This window comes from Carlito syrichta, unplaced genomic scaffold (assembly GCF_000164805.1).
Source record: "Carlito syrichta isolate Samal-C Ts95f unplaced genomic scaffold, Tarsius_syrichta-2.0.1 Scaffold115766, whole genome shotgun sequence".
Taxonomy (NCBI): domain Eukaryota; kingdom Metazoa; phylum Chordata; class Mammalia; order Primates; family Tarsiidae; genus Carlito; species Carlito syrichta.
Genome location: NW_007059862.1, coordinates 92,638 through 112,880, shown reverse-complemented (window position 1 = coordinate 112,880; position 20,243 = coordinate 92,638). Strand labels below are relative to the sequence as shown.

Genomic DNA, 20,243 nt, shown 5'->3' with positions numbered 1-20,243 from the left:
GCTGAGATCTGGCTATCTGTTACAAGAACCTGCTCCTAGCTGGAGTTGCCCTTTGTTTCTGCCCTGTAAAGTGGCGGGGCCTCCCGGTATGGAGGCCCCTTTAGCCCAAACTTAGTTTAATGGAACACTTGCATGATTGTATTCATTGGACAAAACTCAAACACCAAAAAGGGTGAATTTTATTGCATGTAAATACGTCTTTGGCTGGGCTAGGTGGCTCACGCCTTTAAGCTCAACCTTTTGGAAAGCCAAGGCGAGAGGATTGCCTGAGGCCTGAGTCCAGGAGTTTGAGACCAGCCCGGGCAACATGGCGAGACCTTGTCTCTACAATAAATACCCCCCCCAAAATATATATATATTTAAAATAAAGACAACAAAATTAATTAGAAAAGGCCTCCTTACTCCCCATCGCTTCAGGATTGAAGTCCAGATTCCTATGCCTGATCTGATACTTGGTGATTTGGTTATAACCAGCCCCTCGGTCTGCGAGCCATCGAGCACCTACTGAGCACGTACTGTATGCCAGACACTGTCCTAGGTTTTGATAACACACCAGTGAACACAGCCGGGTTCCGGCTTTCGTGGAGCAATCAACTAAATACATAAACAATTAGTCAGGAGTTCCTAAGTTCTAGGAAGAAAAATAAAACAGGACAGAGATTGAGAGGCGAGGGTGGGTTGCATAGATTGTCAGGGGAATGCCCCACCAATGGGCTGACCTGAAGGAAGTGAGGGGACGGGCTGAGTGGAGAGAGTTCCCGGCAGTGGGCTCAGCTCCTGCAGAGGCCCCAAGGCTGGAGGAAGCCTGGTGCGGTGGAGGAGGACAGGGTGGCATGGTGTGGCCTCCTGTGAATGAGAGAAGCTTCTACAAGCACCAACTGCAGTAAGTGGACAGCTGCTTGTGCCTGCCAGCCGCCAGGCTGCTTCTCCAACACTCTGGCTCCAATAATGGGCTCATGGTTTTTGCATTTCCAAGAAATCATGTTTCATGGCACAGATAAATTCATTTTATCTTTGTATGACTCAATTCTAGCTTCATCACGATAAACCATATGCAATATGGTTTATAAAGAATTGTAATAATAGCAATAGTGCACATCATCCACCACCAAGGAAATGTAAATCAGAACCACAATGAGAATTGCCACACACCTGGCAGGATGGCTTTATTTTTAGTTGAAGTCTCACTCTGTTGTCCAGGCTGGAGTGCAGGGGAACTGTCCTGAATCACCGCAGCCTCAACCTCCTGGGCTGAGGCGATCCTTCCACCTCAGTCTCCCAAGTAGCTGGGACTTCAGGTGCACAACACCACACCCAGCTAAATTTTTTTTTTTTTTAAGAGATGGGGTCTCGCTATGTTGCCCAGCCTGGTCTCAAACGCTACAGAAAAATCTATGTGTCTTTAAATCTCAAGGCTCGCCTGGCTTGGTGGCTCAGCCTGTCATCCCGTGCCTTGGGAGGCTGAGGTGAGTGAATTGCCTGAGCCCGCGGGTTCAAGATCCGCCTGGGCAACTCGGCGAGACCTCATCTCTACAATAAATAAAAAATGAGCCAGGCGTGGTAGCGCGCGCCTGTCGTTCCAGCTACTTGGAAGGCTGAGGCGGAAGGATTGCCGGAGCCCAGCAGGTCGAGGCTGCGGTGGCCGGGAGCGGCCACTGCACTCCAGTCTGGGCGACAGAGTGAGACTCCAACTCAAATAAAAAATAAATAAATAAAACTAAATCTCAAGGCTCTTTAAATGGACGTGAAAGGAAATGTTCAGAGAGCAAAAAGCATCGCGCCATTGGTTCCTTGGCAGCTCACTCCTTAAAGCAAACACTGTCAACAGGGAGTAAAGACTGGTTGGGGAGAGGGATAGAAAGTTGGGGTTGGCCTGTACCCCTCCAAAAGCCAACCCCCCCGACACTTCTTACCCATCAATATTTCACGCATCTCATTAAATTAGATTAAATCTGATGTTTCCCTTTGGGATGATTATGAAAATACAGGTGGAGGAACACTGTCTTAGAGGTGTGTGGACTGACAAGGTGTATTCCAGTAGACGGCCTCATTGCGTGATGACACGAGAACAGTGGGTCACTCAGTATAGGCTGGAGTACAGCCTGTGCCTCAGTTTCCCTATCTGTAAACTGAATAGGTTGGCAGTCCTTGTACATGAGATGACTCCAGCAATTGCATACAAAAAAGGAGAGGAAATGGGAATTGCCAAAGACGAGGGTGAGGTATCGGTGCTGCTGCTGTCTCATCACATCTTTCCTACCGTGGAAAAGAAGCTCAGAGAGGTGAAGCCACCTGCTTCAGGACACAAAGCTCTAATTGTGAGAGAGGACGGCTCCACACCCCCTCCCAGAAGCCTGAGGCCAGGCTTCCCCAGTGGAGTCTGTCCTGTCCTTCCTGGGGAATGGATGCTGCTACAGACAGTGCCACCAGTAAGGTCACCCATCTTTGAAAGCAAAAGTGCGGGCAGCCCACCCTCTGGCTCCCAAGCCCATTCTCTCAGCCAAGTGTGGGCAGCCAAAGGTGCGAGAATTAGGCAGTCCCTGGCTGTCCTCTGCAGGTAAGAATAGGAAAGGCAGCCATGCTGCCCTCCTTCCTGTGTCCTGTAGATTAAGGGACATTTGCTTCTCTCTTCTCCATCCCCACCCCCACCCCCACACCCCCCCCGCAAAACTGCGGCAAAAGCTGTCAGAAATAAAATGTACAGACGCGCGTCATCTCGACCCAGCAATTCCCTTGCTTGCGAAGTCAGCCCAGATGTGTGGCACGGAGGCACCCACAGCCAGGCACAGGTTCTACAGCCACGAACACACACATCCACCGGGCCACCACAGCCTCAACCTGCTCAGGTGATCCTCAGGTGTGGTGGAGGGGCACTTTCTGCTGCGTCAGGGCTTCATGACACGCTGCCGAGTGACAGACTGAGGGCAGAAATAAGCACATTGTGCAGAGATGTGAATGTTGGCGTGTAGAGAGGATGGTATACACACATTAACAGACATCGGCACACACACACTTAGAGAGGATGGCATATACACATTCTGTGCCAAAAAGAATCATGATGGGCTGTTCATTATTTTAGGAGAAGAGAAGGGAGTTTCCCTATTTGTGGTGGTTCTTTCTCTCTTTCTTGCTCTTTCTTTCCTTCTTTCTTTCTCTTTCGCCCTTTCTACATTGTGTGTACATGCATATATCTCTTTAGTGTCAGCAGAGATCAATGTCAGCAGGAATTTTTTTATATCTTCTCTATTTTCTTCTGTATAAAAAAAAAATTCAAGCCGGGCTCAGTGGCTCAGTCTGTAATCCCAGCACTTTGGGAGGCTGAGGTGAGTGGATGGCCTGAGACCGCGGGTTCGAGACCTGCCTGGGCAACTTGGCGAGACCTCATCTCTATAATAAATCAAAAATTAGCCGGGCATGGTAGCGCGCACCTGTAGTTCCAGCTATTCGGAAGGCTGAGACAGAAGGATCGCTGGAGCCCAGGAGGTTGAGGCTGCAGTGGCCGGGAGCGGCCACTGCACTCCAATCTGGGCAACAGAGTGAGATTCCAACTCAAAAAAAAAAAAAAAAAAAATCCAATAATGCTTTTTTTAAAATTTTATTTTATGGTGTCTTGCTGTATTCCCCATGCCGGTCTCCAGATCCTGGGCTCAAGTACTCCTCCTGCCTCAGTCTCCCAGAGGATCTGACGCCATCATGCTTGGTTCACAACTTTTTTTTTAACTTACCACACAAAAGCAGTCACAATATTCTGATAGGGGAAAAGGTCAATGACCAAGTATAGACTGAGTCTCATTTTTATGTTTTAAATGATGGATAATAAGAAGCTGGAAATAAAGAAATCAAAACAATAACAGAGAGCATTTCTGGGAGGGAGTGATTTCTACTGTCTTCTTTGGGCCTCACTGTATTTCTCCCACTACGTATTCTCCAGTAAATGTTTGTATATCTTTTACAACCAGATAAAAACTAGCCAGGCATTGTGGCTCATGCACTTTGGGAGGTTGAGGCAAGAGAATTCCCTGAGCCCACAGGTTCGAGACCAGCCTGGGCAACTTGGAAAGACCTCATCTCTACAATGAATTAAAAAAACTAGCCGAGCATGGTGGTGCGTGCCTGTGGTTCCAGCTACTTGTAAGGCTGAGGCGGAAGGATCACCTGAGCAGGTTGAGGCTGTGGTGGCCATGAGCGTTCCACTGCACTCCAGCCTGGGCGACAGAGTGAGAATCTGACTCTAAATAAATAAATAAATACGTACATAAATAGACGTACAACATTTTGAATGTATGAAATGCCACCAAATTGAACACTTTAAAGTGGTTACAATGGTAAATTTTATGTCATTATTTTGTATTTTATTTATGGTATATTTTACCACAATGTGAATATGTTGAAAGAGAAAAAAAAAAAAAGAACAGGTGTAAAAGGATGTTAGAAAGAGGCCGGGTGCAGTGGCTCATGCCTGTAATTCCAGTACTTTGGGAAGCCAAGGCAGGAGAATCTCTTGAGGCCAGGAGTTTGAGCCCAGCCTGGGCAACATAGCAAGACCCCCCATCTTTAAAATGAATACATAAATAAGAAAGAGACTCTTCCCCCAATGGGAACATGTGATGAGATAGACCCCCTCCTGTGCAACTTTACAAAGGACCAGGTGCCAGAAGCTGCCTCAGACTCTTGGGCCCCTCACCCAGGTCAGCGACCTAAATTGAGGTCAGAGAGCAGAAGAGAAGCTTTGGTGGGGAGGCGGGTGGCAAGGTGGCCATGGCCAGAGTCCTCCCTCTGTTTAGGACATGGGGACAGGATGCTACATGCCACCCCGAAGTCCAGCCCAGGGGGCTTCTGCGGAACCTGTGGAGAGTTTGAGATGACGTCCCAATCCTGGGGATCCAGACGACCCAACGGGCATGCTTTAAAGCACCCAAGGTGACGTCTGGAGGTGCAAAGCAGGTGTTTCAGATGTGCTGGCGCCAGCCTGTGGGAGAGCTTCCCCGGCCCCAGGTGGGACCCCGGAGACAGAGCCTAGGGGCCATCGCGCGCGCTGTTCAGCATTGCCCGGCAGGGTGAGCAGGCCTTGGAGATCAACGCTGGCTGAGCCCTGCTGGCACCGGGGCCTGAGGACGGAGTTGTAAGCCTCCACCAGACACAGAGAGGCATGTGCCAGGCTCAAGGGAACTTCAGGGGAGAGGGCTGCCGGAAGCTGCTGGAAGGCACAGAGGGGTCTACAGGGCCAGTGGCGGCCAAGAACGATCCTCCTCTCTTTCGTCTCCTCCTCCTCCCTCCCTCCTTAGGCACCCTGGTTGGGACACATCAGCCACAGTCATGGATGAGGAGGACAGCAGTGGTCCACGACCCCCTGTCCCTCCTGCCACTGGCCCTAGCTGAGGGGGAGGGAGACCAGCCTCTTCAAATCGAGTTCTGAAGAGTCCAGAAATGGAAGGGACTTGCTGGCTCCTGTTGGGGCTCAGAAAACAACACCCAAAAACAAAGCCCTCAGAGGCAAAAGCTGTTCTCTGACTTTCTCCTGCCTTCCTGTATCTCAGTCCCATTCTCCTCTGAGGAGCCACGGAAACTAGAATCTCTCTTGCCCAAAGTGGGTCACAGACACCAAAACCCCTGATCCCCATAGCCAGCCATAAAACCTTCAAGTATGACTTGAAATTTCTCTCCACATTTCTGTGTAAAAGCTAGTCATAAAGACACGATCTGACCTTCCTTGCTTGACTGTAAGACACCAGACCATCTTTCCAGAGGGTCCTGCCCACACCCAGAAGGAAGGAATGCCATTCAGAGAGGCCAAGAAGAATCTAGAAAGGCCTCACTGGATTTTCTCACTCAGTCTACTAGCATTAAATCATCCCCTTTTGCCCAATCCTATTTCCACATGGCTGTCTACATTTTGTTTAATCCAAGCATTAAAATAGACAGGTCCACTGGTGGGGGTGGGTGGCTCATGCCTATAATCCCAGCAATTTGGAAGGCCAAGTTGAGAGGACTGCCTGAGCCTACAGGTTCGAGACCAGCCTGGCCAACATGGTGAGACCTCAACTCTACAATAAATTCCAAAAAAAAAAAAAAAATTATCCAGGTACGGTGGTGCGTGCTTGTGATTCCAACTACCTGGAAAGCTGAGGCAGAAGGATCACCTGAGTCCAGCAGGTTGAGGCTGTGGTGGTCATGAGCACGCCACTGCACTCCAGTCTGGGTGACAGAGTGAGACTCCAACTCAAAAAAAAAAAAAAAAAAAATAGACAATTCCCAGCTAGGCACAGTGGCTCACGCCTGGCATCCCAGCACTTGAGAGATGAAGGCAAGAGGATTGGCTGAGCCCACGGGTTTGAGACCAGCCTGAACAATATGGTGAGACCTCGTCTCTACAATATATCAAAAAATTAGCCGGGCTGGTGGTGTACACCTGTAGTTCCAGCTACTTGGAAGGCTGAGGCGGAAGGATCACCTGAGCCCAGTGGGCCAAGGATGCGGTAGCCATGAGCATGCCACTGCCCTCCAGCCTGGGCAACAGAGTGAGACCCCAACTCAAAAAAAAAAAAAAAGAAAAGAAAAATAGAGAATTCCCCCTGTATTTTGGGATCTTCATTCTAAGGCTCCAGTGTACACAGTAAACATATTTATACTTTTCCTCCTATTAATCTGCCTCTTGACAACAATTTTCAACAAATCTTCAAGAGGAAAAGGGAAAGCTTTCCCCTAGCCCTGGCACTACCTCATGTGGCAACAGCAGGGCACAGGACGTACAAATGAGAGGGGAGTCCTGGGCCGATAGCATCTTCATCCAGGGCCAGAAGACAGCGACTCATGTTTCTCAAGAACATTTTTTTTGTTTGTTGCTTTTTTGAGTTGGAGTCTCACTCTGTCACTCAGGCTGGAATGCAGTGGCATGCTCATGGCCACTGCAGCCTCTACCTGCTGGGTTCAGGCGATCCTTCCCCTTCAGCCTTCCAAGCAGTTGGAACCACAGGCGTGCACCACCACACCCAGCTAATTTTTTTGATGTTTTGTAGAGACGAGGTCTTGCCAAGTTGGCCAGGCTGGTCTCAAACCCCTGGACTCAGGCACTCCTCTTGCCTCAGCCTCCCAAAGTGCCAGGATGACAGGCGTGAGCCACCGTGTCTAGCTCTAAAGAAAAGTTTAAAAGGATGGAAAAAAACCAAAAGAGAATTGTGTCTGGCTTATGACCATGGTTCTGCCTGTTCAGCAAACACATTACTCATGGTGTCAGGGATAAGAAGCCACACACTGGAGCCCAGGTGTGTGGCACCAGCAGATTGGGGTTTGGATACACTCTGGGCTATACTTGCTTCTCATGGCCTCAAAGCCAGAGTGGTTGAGAATCAAATTTAATTCTGGGAAAACCCAAGGCTTGTTGCAATTCTATGTCAAGCAACAGAGGCATAGGCGCAAGCCCAAGAGAAATGAAACTTACATCCACACCAAGAGTTATGCTTGGCATTCATGGCAGGTCTATTCATGAAACTCACAATAATTCAAACATAAAGCTGTTAGAACTTGACGTTACCCTGAGTCTTGAAAGGAATGTGGCTACACAGCCCCAGTCGTGCAACACACTGGAAATAAGGTAAAAAGCCACCAGAGACAAGACCCCTCAGATCACTACCCCTCCTTGTCGTAAAGTGGTCCTCCTTGAAATGGAGCAATCTATAACCAATCAAATCGCTGTGGTGTATGCACTCACCTTGTATGGAAAATGTTATAATCCTGGTACAATTTCTAAGTGAAACCCTAACCACTCCACTTTGGAGCACTGACCCCATTCACCTTGAGTCAGTGTTTTCTAGTGGTCATCCTCAAGTTTTACACTTGAATAAACTCTGTACTTAATCACACACACACACACACACACACACACAGACACCAGGGGTGCAAAAAAATGTCTACGCATTTGCTCAAAAGATGGCATGGATCAAATGAATGCTAGTATCACCAGGCAACTGGCAGGACAGTCAAAGAAAATGGTTAGCCAGGCTCGGTGGCTCAGCCTGTCATCCCACGCTTTGGGAGGCTGAGGTGAGTGGATGGCCTGAGTCCGCGGGTTTGAGACCCGCCTGGGCAACTTGGCGAGACCTCATCTCTACCATAAATCAAAAAAATTAGCCGGGTGTGGTAGCATGCACCTGTAGTTCCGATTACTTGGAAGGCTAAGGTGGAAGGATTGCTGGAGCCCAGCAGGTCGAGGCTGCAGGGGCCAGGAGCGTGCCACCGCACTCCAGTCTAGGCGACAGAGTGAGACTCCAACCAAAAAAAAAAAAAAAAAGAAAAAAGAAAATGGTGGAAGCACAGTTAAGCGAACATCACACTACACGTTGCTACTGTAATTTAATTCAACTTTGAAAAGTAATGCACAGATAACATCTCTTAAAATGCATATACAAGCCAGGCTTGGTGGCTCAGCCTGTCATCCCGCGCCTTTGGGAGGCTGAGGTGAGTGGATGGCCTGAGCCCGCGGGTTCGAGACCCGCCTGGCAGCGAGACCTCAGCTCTACAATAAATCAAAAAATCAATCGGGCGTGGTAGCATGCGCCTATAATTCTGGCTACTTGGAAGGCTGAGGCGGAAGGATCGCCAGAGCCCAGCAGTCCGAGGCTGCGGTGGCCAGGAGCGGCCACTGCACTCCAGTCTGGGTGACAGAGTGAGACTCCAACTCAAAACCAAAAAAAAAATGCATATACATTTTTTGCCGGGTGCAGTGGGATCTTCATTCTAAGGCTCCAATGTACACAGTAAACATATTTATACACCCCTGTCATCCCAGCACTTTGGGAGGCAAAGGCGAGACAACTGCCTGAGTCCAGGGGTTTTAGACCAGCCTGGGCAACCTGGTGAGACCTCATCTCTACACTAAATCAAAAAATGAGCCGGGTATGGTGGCGCTTGCCTGTGATTCCAGCTATTTAGAAGGCTGAGGCAGTAGGGTCGCCCAAGCCCAGGAGGTCAAGACTGCAGTGGCCTTGAACGTGTCACTGCACTCCAGCCTGGGAGACAGAGTGAAGCTCCAACTCAAAATAAATAAATAAAGTAAAATAAAATGTGTATGCGTTTTTTGAGTCAGGGTCTCACTCTGTCACCCAGACTGGAGTGCAGTGACAGGATCATGGCTCACAGCAGCCTTGACCTCCTAGGCTCAGGTCATCCTCCTGCCTCAGCCTTCCGAGGAGCTGGGACTACAGGCATGTGCCACCATGCCCAGCTAATTTTTAAAGTTTTTTTTGTAGAGACAAGGTCTCACTATGTTGCCCAGGCCGATCTGGAACTCCTGGGTTCAAGTGATACTCCCCCCACCCCTGTCTCGGCCTCCCAAAGTGCTGGGATTACAGGCATGAGCCACCACACCTGGCCTTAATCATATTTTCTAAATCTCATTATCTAAGGTTGACAGAATCCAAGCTCAAAATAACACATATGGTGTGATTCCACCTATATGAAGCTTTTAAAAGATAAATCTAATCCACAGTGACAAAGAGTAGATCAGGAGTTGTCTGGGGACAGGGCTGGAGGGATTATCTGGGAAGGGGAACAAGGGAGCCTTGGGGGGTGTGGGGATGGTCCATATCTTGAAAGTGAGGTGGTTACACAGCTGTGCAAGTGTGACAAGACTTATCAGAGGGTACAACTAAAATGGGTGCATTTTAGAATCGCACATACCACATGATTCCACTTCCAAGAATCTAAAAAAGTCGAACCCATAGGGAATAGAATCGTGGTTACCAGGGGCTGGGGTGGGCAGGGGGTTGGGGAGATGCTGGTCAAAGGACACACAATTTCAGTTAGACAGAAGACAGAAGGAAGTTCAAGAGACCTATCATGCAACATAGAGACTATAGCTAATGTGAGGGTACGGACAAGGTGAGGGAGTATGGAGAGGTGAGAGGTGCAGGGGAGAGGCGCAGCACCGCCAGAGCCGGCAAGTCGGAACCCAGAGAGCCAAGTAAATTGCAAAGAATTGCAACACACAGAAGTGAGAGAAGAAAAGATTTATTTAAGAAAAGTTCACCCCCCACAGACAGGGAGTGGGCCCACACGCTAGGTGAGTGTGGCATCATAGCCCCCAGAGTCCTGGCTTAAATTCTTTTCTTTTTTTTTTTGAGTTGGAGTCTCACTCTGTCGCCCAGACTGGAGTGCAGTGGCCGCTCCCGGTCATTGCAGCCTCGACCTGCTGGGCTCCGGCGATCCTTCCGCCTCAGCCTTCCGAGTAGCTGGAACTACAGGCGCGCGCTCATTATTTATTTATTTAATTATTTATATTATTATTATTTTTTTTGAATTGGAGTCTCACTCGGTTGCCCAGACTGGAGTGCAGTGGTCGCTTCCAGCCACCGCAGCCTCGCCTGCTGGGCTCCAGCAATCCTTCCGCCTCAGCCTTCCGAGTAGCCGGAATTACAGGCATGTGCTACCATGCCCAGCTGATTTTTTTTTTGATTTATTGTAGAGATGAGGTCTCGCTGCCCAGGTGGGTCTTGAATCTGCGGACTCAGGCAATCCACTCACCTCAGCCTCCCAAAGGCACAGGATTACAGGCTGAGCCACTGAGCCTGGCTTCATTTTTTATTTATTGTAGAGATGAGGTCTCGCCAAGTTGCCCAGGTGGGTCTCAAACCCAGGGGCTCAGGCAAACCACTCACCTCAGCCTCCCAAAGGCCCAGGATTACAGGCTGAGCCACTGAGCCAGCTTAAATCCTTTTCTTGGAGATGTAGCACGTGACTGCCGTGACTGCTGTGACTTCCTTGTCGACCGTCTGTGGATGTCTAGGAGACCCTGTGACACAGAGACCCATTAATGTTCGCCCATGTTATCATAGCCCCTAGAGAAGGGCGTGACAAGAATTCTAAGTCTCCTGCACCTTCCCAAATGACATTCCTTAGACCTAATGGAGGGTGCACCTCCCCTTATCTCCTAGGCATTCCCGGTGGGTCGCTTCAGGGGATCCTTGGCTTCCCTGTAGATAGGGCCCAATTTACTGGAAGATCAAATCCCCACCTGCTCCCCCTCTGAGCGATCATAACTTTTGTAATTACAAGTTTCATGATTTTTACAGTCCTTGCCCAATGCATGATGTCTTAGGCCTTGTAAATCCCCTTTACTTTAGGCAAGCTTGATTGCCACTATGAGATACCTCTGATACCTGGCACCAGGAAGTCAATTTCTGAAAAGACAAAGTGGACAAAGTTAATTTTATTTAAAGTGTGCATTTCTCCAAAAGCATAGCTTCTACTTTCTCATCTTTGTGTCAGGGTTTAAGAACAAGATGAAAAATGGCTTCCCGCTCTCGGTCTGTCCTTTCAGTTAATAACAAGGGGAAGGACATAACATGGAGTCAGTATAGCCAATGAGCAGCCATTTTAACATTGTCTAACTTTGTCATAGTTTTCTAGCAGCTCACTTTAATTTACCTGCTAATCTACTAGCCAAGGACAGGACCGACTTCTCAGAGGTAGCTATTGATTGATAAATGCTTTACAACTCCCTCCCCAGCTTGTTTTGTAAATAGGTTAACCTTAATCAGCCCTTCATGACACACACAGAACCCACCACCGTGACAGCAGTCATGCAACTGGCCCACCCATCTGCCTGTCGTCCATCACCTGACGTCAGTACCTGCATGTACCTGTCCCTCTGTGATGATGTGGAACAGACCTCCACCCAACCACCGTAATGACCTGCCATCAAAGGGGACTTTTTAAATTAATTTTCATTTTTAATTTTTTTTTAGTCGGCGTCTCACTGTCGGCAGGCTGGAGTGCAGGGGCCTGCTCACAGCCGCCGCAGCCTCGGCCTGCTGGGCTCAGGCGATCCTCCGTCTCAGCCTTCCAAGTAGCTGGAACTACAGGCGTGCACTACCATGCCCGGCTAATTTTTTGATTAATTGTAGAGACGAGGTCTCACCAAGTGGCCCAGGCTGGTCTCCAATCCCTGGGCTCAGGCAATACTCTCGCCTTGGCCTCCCAAAGTGCTGGGATGACAGATGTGAGCCACCGTGCCCAGCTGGGAGATATTTTTTAACCTAACATTCTTGGAGGTCCCATGGAGTCCTTTGACCTAACAACAATGCATTATACTCTTGAACATTGCTAAGAGTAGATGTTAAGTGTTCTCACCATAAAAAATAAGTACGTTAGCCATCCCACAGTGCATGCATATTTCAAAATGTTATGGTGTACAATATAAGATTTGTATTTGTCAAATAAATTAACAAAAAAAGGAAATGGTGCATTTCACTATATATAAATTATGTCTCAATAAAATGTTTTTTGTGTTTTTTTTGAGTTGAAGTCTCACTCTGTCGCCCAGACTGGAGTGCAGTGGCCGCTTCCAGCCACCGCAGCCTCGACCTGCTGGGCTCCGGCGATCCTTCCGCCTCAGCCTTTCAGGTAGCCGGAATTACAGGCACGCGCTACCATGCCCGGCTGATTTTTTGATTTATTGTAGCGACGAGGTCTCGCTGCCCAGGCGAGTCTCGAACCCTCGGGCTCAGGCAATTCACTCACCTCAGCCTCCCAAAGGCGTGGGATGACAGGCTGAGCCACCGAGCCGGCTTTCAACAAAATGTTTTAACTTTTTTAACAAAACACCGACCTATGTAACAGAACGTTGTCATTTAATTAAAGCTGAAAAACCAGTAAGTTCTGGCTCATTTTACAAAATTAGGGCTAGTTATTCATTAAAAGCCCAAAACAGGGCAACAAAGGGACCCAAAGGCTCACACAACACTCTATAGAGGCTGGGTTTTCGGCCGGGCTCGGTGGCTCAGCCTGTAATCCCAGCACTTCGGGAGACCGAGGCGAGTGGATCGCCTGGGCCTGAGAGTTCGAGACCCACCCGGACAACTTGGCGAGACCTCGTCTCCACAATCAATCAAAAATGAGCCGGGCGTGGTAGCGCGCGCCTGTAGTTCCAGCTACTCGGAAGGCTGAGGCGGAAGGATCGCCGGAGCCCAGCGGGTCGAGGCTGCGGTGGCCGGGAGCGGCTGCTGCACTGCAGTCTGGGTGACAGAGTGAGACTTCAACTCAAAAAAAAAGAAAGAAAAAAAGAGGTTGGGCTTTCGACGCCGGCCCGAAGGGAAAGGAACCGGAAGTAGGCATCAAAACAGGAAGTGTGGCAGAAGCCTTGCTACGAAGCCCGCAGATTCGCCTCGCTCTTCAACCCAGAAGTGCCGCCCAGGTGCGGATGCCTAAGGCGCATGCGTAGCCCACATCTGGGCCAATAAAGAAGGAGTAAGGCGGGAGCTGGGGCGGAAATGGCGTTCGCCAACAGGAAGTGTGGCAGATACGTACCGGACGACAGTCGGGCGCCATGGAGGCCTACGAGCAGGTCCAGAAGGGAGCCCTGAAGCTAAAGGGCGTCGCAGAACTGAGCGTAGCCAAACGGTGAGGCCGGGGGCCCGCGGAGCTCTGCCTTGTCCCTTGGGGCCTTCCCCAGGGCCCTGGCCCTCTGTCCCGCGTTCACGCGCCCCTCCTCGTCCCTCCTTCAGGAAGAAGAAAAAGGACAAAGACAAGGCGAAGCTGCTGGAGGCGATGGGGACCAGCAAGAAGAACGAGGAGGAGAAGCGGCGCGGCCTGGACAAGCGGACGCCGGCCCAGGCGGCCTTCGAGAAGATGCAGGAGAAGCGGGTGAGGCCCGGGCGGGGCGACCGGCCGGGGAACCTGTTTCGGGGAAGGGGCTGAGGGGGCGGGAGGGGAGGAGCCCGGCCCAGGCTCCGAGGACCAAGACCCGCAGGCCCGCGGGAAGGAGGCCGGAGCTGGAGCCCGGACTGGGGAGGAATCCCAGAAAGGGAGGCCAGAACTGCAGCCAGGGCGGGATCCCAGGAAAGGAGGCCGGAGCTGGAGCCCGGACTGGGGAGGAATCCCAGAAAGGGAGGCCAGAACTGCAGCCAGGGCGGGATCCCAGGAAAGGAGGCCGGAGCTGGAGCCCGGATTGGGAGGAATCCCAGAAAACGAGGCCAGAACTGGAGCCCCGGATAGAATCCCAGAAGGGGAGACCAGAGCTGAGGATGGGGCTCATCCATCCGCCCTACAACGTGTTAGCGGAAATATGACAGACTCTGTATTCAAAAGGTTTATTCTGAGCTACGTTTGAGTGTCCAGGGCCTGAGAAGATGTGCCCTATGTGGTTGAATTGCAGCTTGGCTTTGTACATTTTTTTTTTTGAGTCGGAGTCTCACTCTGTCGCCCAGACTGGAGTGTAGTGGCCGCTCCCGGTCACTGCTGCCTCGACCCACTGGGCTCCGGCGATCCTTCCGCCTCAGCCTTCCGAGTAGCCAGAATTACAGGCACGCGCTACCACGCCCGGCTAATTTTTTGATTTATTGTAGAGATGAGGTCTCGCCTGCCCAGGCGGGTCTCGAACCCGCGGGCTCAGGCAGTCCACTCACCTCAGCCTCCCAAAGGCGCGGGATTACAGGCTGAGCCACCGAGCCCGGCTGGCTTTGTACATTTTTAGGGAGACAGAAGTTACAGGCAAAACGCAAATCAATATTGAGGTTGACTTTGGCCCCGGAAGGTGGGACATCTGCGGGGAGCTTGCAGGTCTTAGGTGGATTCAAAGATGTTCTGATTGGTAGTGGGTGGCGGGAGTGAGCCTCTGTCTAAGGAGATTTGAGGTCAGTAATGGAAGTTGATAAGGGAACTTGAGAAAGCCAAGATTCTTGATTTGTAGATGAAGCCTCCTCCAAGGCAGCCCCTGACTTTAAAGGTGTCAGACTCTCAGATAATCCCTCCTGAACGGGCAAGACCTGGAAGGGGAAAGATCTGGCTGTGAATGGAGGTTCTCTGCCGATGTAACTATTTCCCCACAATAGACAGCTTTGCAGGGCTTTTCTGGATTTCTTTATGTGTTGTGTGATGTTGTGCCCGTCAGGTTGGAGAGGCTGCCACCTTGTGCAGGGCTAATAAAAACCCTCCTGAGGAGACTTTATGCTTTGTAGGGAGTGGCACCCCAGCCCCCTTAGTTAGGAATTTGGCAAGAGAAGAAAAAGGTCCAAGTTCAGTCCTCAGACACTAGGCCAGTGACTTTTCTTTCCATGCCTCAGTTTCCTCCTCTGTAGGAGTCAGGATGGTGCTTTCTCCTAAGAGAGCTGAGAACTCTGGCTGAAGTAATTCAGGAGCATTTGGTAGTCAATGTGCTCACTGCTCGAAGTCTTTACCACGTTTGGCAGATCCAAACATGTTGTATTTTAAGGCTCCAAAACACTAAATCTTTATATTAACCACTTAATAAATTTGGGCGGCGCCCGCCGTGTCCATGGAGAGAGGCTGAGGTCTCCGAGCTCCGGCCCGGGGGCGCCGGCACGGTGAACATGTCGGCCTCCCTCATCCGGGCAACCATCCGGGCTGTGATCAAGAGGAAGCTGCAGCCCCCCGGGCCGCCCTCACCCTGACACCTTCAGCAGTGAACACAACAAAACAACTTCTTAAAGATAAGCCTGAGCACGTAGGTGTCAAAGTCGTGTCCGAACCAGGGGCTGTAATGGCCTTTCTTGTGCTCTGGAATGTACAAAGACCAAAGGAGATTCTGATGAAGAAGTTGTTCAAGATGGAGTCAGAGTGTTCATCGGAAAGAAAGCACAGCTAACACTTTTAGGAACGGAAATGGACTATGTTGAAGACAAATTATCCAGTGAATTTGTGTTCAGTAGCCCAAACATCAAAGGAACTTGTGGCTGTGGAGAAAGCTTTAATATTTGAAACCTCAGGACTTCTGGCCATAAGCCCCAGGGCAGCTCGAAGAAACCAAGCGACTGTCACGTGCTTAATATGTGACTGTCTTGCAAAGAAAATAAAGTGATGCATTTTGAAAATGAAGCCAGTGTGGTGGCTTCCAGAAGAAATGGTATTTGTATTCTCTTTAGGGGACAGAAAATGAGAAGCCATTGCTCCTTTTGGATCATTTCACTCTCCGCATCCTTTCTTAGTAGAACCAGTTTCATTAAAGTTGCCTCCCGAGCACCTGTTCATCCGTTCAGCAAATAGAATAATAGGTGTGCACCCGTTGGAGCGCTGTGGAGTGGCTTGAATGTGCGTCTTTCTCAGCATTTTTCCCAACTAGACTGGTGACGCCTAAGTTTCAGAGGTAGAAAATCCTGACTGCTGGTGCAGTAACATGCAGGTGCACTGTTTTTCCACCCAAACTTGGCATGGCCTTTTTATGTCTTGAGCAAACATTTCATTGTCAGATGCCTCACTTGCATACCACATACTCTTTAACGGCTGGGTGAAGATTTCCTTAAACTATAGTGTAGAACTGAGTTCTGAGTGATGGTATCAAAAGGTGAGAAATACTTTATCCAGCTGGTTTTTAATCCATTTCTTCTGCCACCCTGTCTGCTCAAAGATGGGATCTCAAGATGATTTGAATTGTTTTAGTTGAAGAATTTCTTAAAAGCCATCTAACCTTGCTTCCCCAATTCTGTATGTGAGGACGCAAAACCCCAGGGAGGCCGAAGGGCTTTTAGCCTCCCTCAGTGCACAAGTTAGGGAGCTGGGACTCTGCCCATCTCCCTTCCTCATAGATGGCACTTGTGCTCTGCCCCCTGGAGCAGTCAGTGACAGTGAGCAGTGGTCTGGCTTCTTTGGTCAACATTTTGATAGAATTTCTTTGTAATTTGGGGGGGATCATATTAGTCTTATTTTGAATAGGATTAAAATTTTAAAAAATTATTTAAAAAAATAATAAAAAAATAAATTTGGGCAATGGGGGACAGAAGAGGTAGGAATGAGATCGGTAAGCTTGGCCCATATGCTGGAGAGAGGGATAATCAGTCTAGGTCAGCAGTTCTTACCCCGGGGCAACTCCCCCTCCAACACGTGGCAGTGTGCAGGCATTTTTGGCTGACAGCTGGGTGAGGGGATGGAGGCCAGGGAAGCCACTGCACAACCCACGGTGCACAGGACAGACCCCACAGCAAAGAACAGTGAGGCAGAGAAGCCCTGACCCTGGTCTAGGTGATTCTGCACACTGACGTTGGAGAAGGCAGGTCATTACTCGCTGGCCTAATGCAGACATACAGAAGACACGTGGTGTGCTAGCTCTGGCAAGACAGACTCGGGTTCCATGGTCTTCACCACTCGTTAGTGGTGCTGCTGGGCAAGTGGGTTCCGTTGCATGTACAGTAGGGCTGAAATCTCCCTGGCATTGTGGTTCTGCAGGTGAGTACACAGCTGTCCCGTGTGGCCCCAAGGGCATAGTCAGCCAGGGTGAGAGACACTGCAACCGGTGACTGGGAAGGGCGGCTCGGAGGAGGCCTGTGACGGTGGCGCACTGGAGGGTGGCAGGCCAGGGCCGAGTTTCCAGGCGAGTGGCAAGCTCAGCTGCTGGACTTGTGTAGCTGGAAGGGCGGGGAGGGGTCAAGGGCAGCCCCTGGACGGCAAGGTGCCATTCACTGGAGCAGGAGGCCTGTGGGTGCAGCAGGCCTCTTGGGCTTTAGAGAAGGAGATGAGTGCTGGCGAGAAATTCACATGGAGGAGTCTGCATGTGGAGGGAAGGCTGGTGCGTCTGGTGGAGCTGGGCTGGAACAACCAGGATCCCACGCTTAGAGCCTCAGTGCTGCTTCCATGGCCTCTTTTCATGTATCGTCTGTCCTCCAGGGCCTCTCTCCTGCATGGTGCCAACTTCCAAGGACGCAGAGCAAAGGCTGCTGGGCTCCTGCTTTGGCCCAGAACCAGCTCTGCATCTGTTGGTGGGGTCCAGGCCAGCTTCGACAGTGCAGCGGGGGCTGTGGGGGAACCATGGGCAGCCAGTCATGGGCACCAAGGAGTCCGCCATGGCCACCCAGCTGGAAAGCGCAGAGTTGGCATGGCCCGGCCATCCCTCTTACAGCAGCCCACCCCGCCGGGCACTGTGAGTGTCTGGAACCAGGGTTGCAGCAGGTTGTGGTGCGGAGGCGGGACCCAGACGCACTGTGGAGAAAGTGACTGAGTCTTGTGCCCTGATGTCTAGAGGGTGCTGTCCCGTGAGCTCTCGCTGCAACAGGCCCCCTGCTGCCCCCACGTCTCCTCCTCCCCCTTCAAGCCCTGGCTGGGACAGGCGTTCCTGCACGCTGTGGCTGTTGTCGGCTGGCTCCAGGGCAGGAGCATACATGCGGCCCAGCAGAGCAAGCCATAGTCTGTGCTCAGTTGAGGCCGCTTCACTTCTGCCACTCACATGCCTGGAGCCAAAGGACATCTGGCCTGCTCTGTCCAGCAGCCTGCATGCGTGGGGGTGGGCGCAGCACTCTGGATATGAGAGAGCTGGGTGGGTTCCCACCTCTGGCCTGGGCTGCGTGAGCACATGACTCATCTCTACGTCTCTTCTCCCTGCAGCAGATGGAGAGGATCCTGACGAAAGCTTCCAAGACTCACAAGCAGAGGGTGGAGGTAGGTCCCCGTGCCGGAGGCCGGCAGTCTAGAGGGGGGGCCGCTGAGTAGGCTGGGAGGAGTGTCTATCCATGCGAAACCACACCTGTCCAGGACGTCCAAAGGAGAGCCTGGGGCTCGGCGTGTGCAGGACCTGGTGGGGTGGGCGTGAGAGAAGGGGAGAAAGGACGCTGGGGGACTGGGCGGGGCTGTGCATGCCCCATGCACGCGTGATCCTGCTGACGTGGGCTTTCTTCCCCCCTGCCAGGACTTCAACAGACACCTGGACACACTCACAGAGCATTACGACATTCCCAAAGTCAGCTGGACCAAGTAGCCTTGGCCCTTCGCCTGGAGCCACGAGGGGCAGTGGAAGGTCCTGGGGGGTTTATATAACTGTTGCTCTGCATGCCCTCATGTGTCGTGCCGTGGCCATGCTTCCCAAAGCTGTGGACCCTTTCTGGAATTTGATTAAACTGACCAGCCTATTTGATGTAAGTGTCCTAGTAGCATGTAGGAGACACACCTGCTGGTCGGGAGGGGAAGGTTCACCCAGAGGCCAAGGCTGTTTCTGTGTGCAGGCCATGCGAACGCGGTGCAGGGAGTTGTGTCTCGCCCTCTGAGCCTGGCCAGTTGTCTTCGTTGAATGGGATGGGCCCCAGAGGGTCAGGAGCTAATGCCAGCACAGCCTGTGATGTGCAGACCCTACAGGCTCCACGGGGCTGCCCCTCCCGCTCGGGGCTCATGTTGCCCAGGTCCAGGGACAATGCAGCCTGTGTGAGCACCACCACCAGGGCAGCGATGGGATGCACGCTCTGTCCCTTTCTGAGCCTGTTCCCCAGGTCCCCTTGCAGACACTCATGATGGCATTGCCATGGCAGGCATTGCTGGTCCACCACAGCGTTCTTGTGCTGGGATCTGGACACACCTGCCCCTCAGCCCTCCGCCTGGGCTCCAGACAGCCTTGTATTCATTGAATTGACATGTCACACCTCACAAGCGGCAGGAGCCCAGCACATACCTGCAGGGGTGCTTCACCTGGGAAGTCCAGGTTACCAGTGCTGGGGCCAGGCTCTCAAGGGCCCATGTGTCCCAGATAAGGGTCAAGCTGCAAATGCTGTTGGGAGAGATCATCTTTGTGGACATAGACACCGGAAAAGTGACAGGCACAAGGGAAGGACCAGGTGTGGGGTTTGGGGTTGTCCTGTGTAAACTACAGAATAAAGGAAAACCAGTTGTTAAATCTGAGTCTCAGTGTCGGCTCTTTGTCACTGAAATGCCTCTTGTATTTATCACACAAGAGAATATGCACACCACACGTGGCCCCTCAGCCTGGAGAAACCGAGATGGCTCATGTTTCCCTTGGGGCTTGGACCTGGGGAGATGATGGACTCTTGTTAGCGTGGCTCCCTCTACAGTGGAGGGAGATATGTTCAGGCCTTCAGGCCTCTTTCGTCCATGAGCTGGCAGCTAGGGTCACCCTGGCAGGAGTTTGAGACCAGCCTGGGCAACATAGTGAGATCTCGACCTCGTCTCTGCCCCAAATCAAAAGACTAGGTCTGGCGCCTATAGTCCTAGCTGCAATACACGCCTACAGGCTGTGCATTGTGTGAAAAGCTCTTGTCAGGGCAGTGGAAAGATAGTTATTTCTCTATCCCTGCGTGACAAGCCCCTCCAAAATGTCATGGCTTAGAACAGATGTATTCTCTCTCACAGTTCAGAGGGCTGGCCATGTGCGGCTGGACAGCTCCGCTCCGTGTCGCGTTTCATTCACTCAGCTGCACTGGCCCAAGCCAAGATGGCATCTCGCCCTTCAGTGTCTCTCCACATGGGCTGTTTCCTTGGCCAAAGCAGGTCCCGCAATCCCAGCCCAGAGCCTGGGAGGG

At 51.3% G+C, this 20,243-nt stretch overlaps 1 protein-coding gene and 1 pseudogene across 1 annotated transcript; both read left to right on the top strand.

Moving 5' to 3' along the window:
- The first annotated feature begins 13,286 nt into the window (after positions 1–13,286).
- FAM32A (family with sequence similarity 32 member A) lies at positions 13,287–19,605 on the top strand. The gene is made up of 4 exons (XM_008073995.1): positions 13,287–13,395; positions 13,500–13,638; positions 18,325–18,378; positions 18,626–19,605. Exons 1-4 carry the CDS (start codon positions 13,322–13,324, stop codon positions 18,692–18,694), a joined length of 336 nt encoding a protein of 111 aa, XP_008072186.1. The 5' UTR covers positions 13,287–13,321; the 3' UTR covers positions 18,695–19,605.
- On the top strand, positions 14,628–15,977 carry LOC103276568 (annotated as a pseudogene).
- Positions 19,606–20,243: the final 638 nt, after the last annotated feature.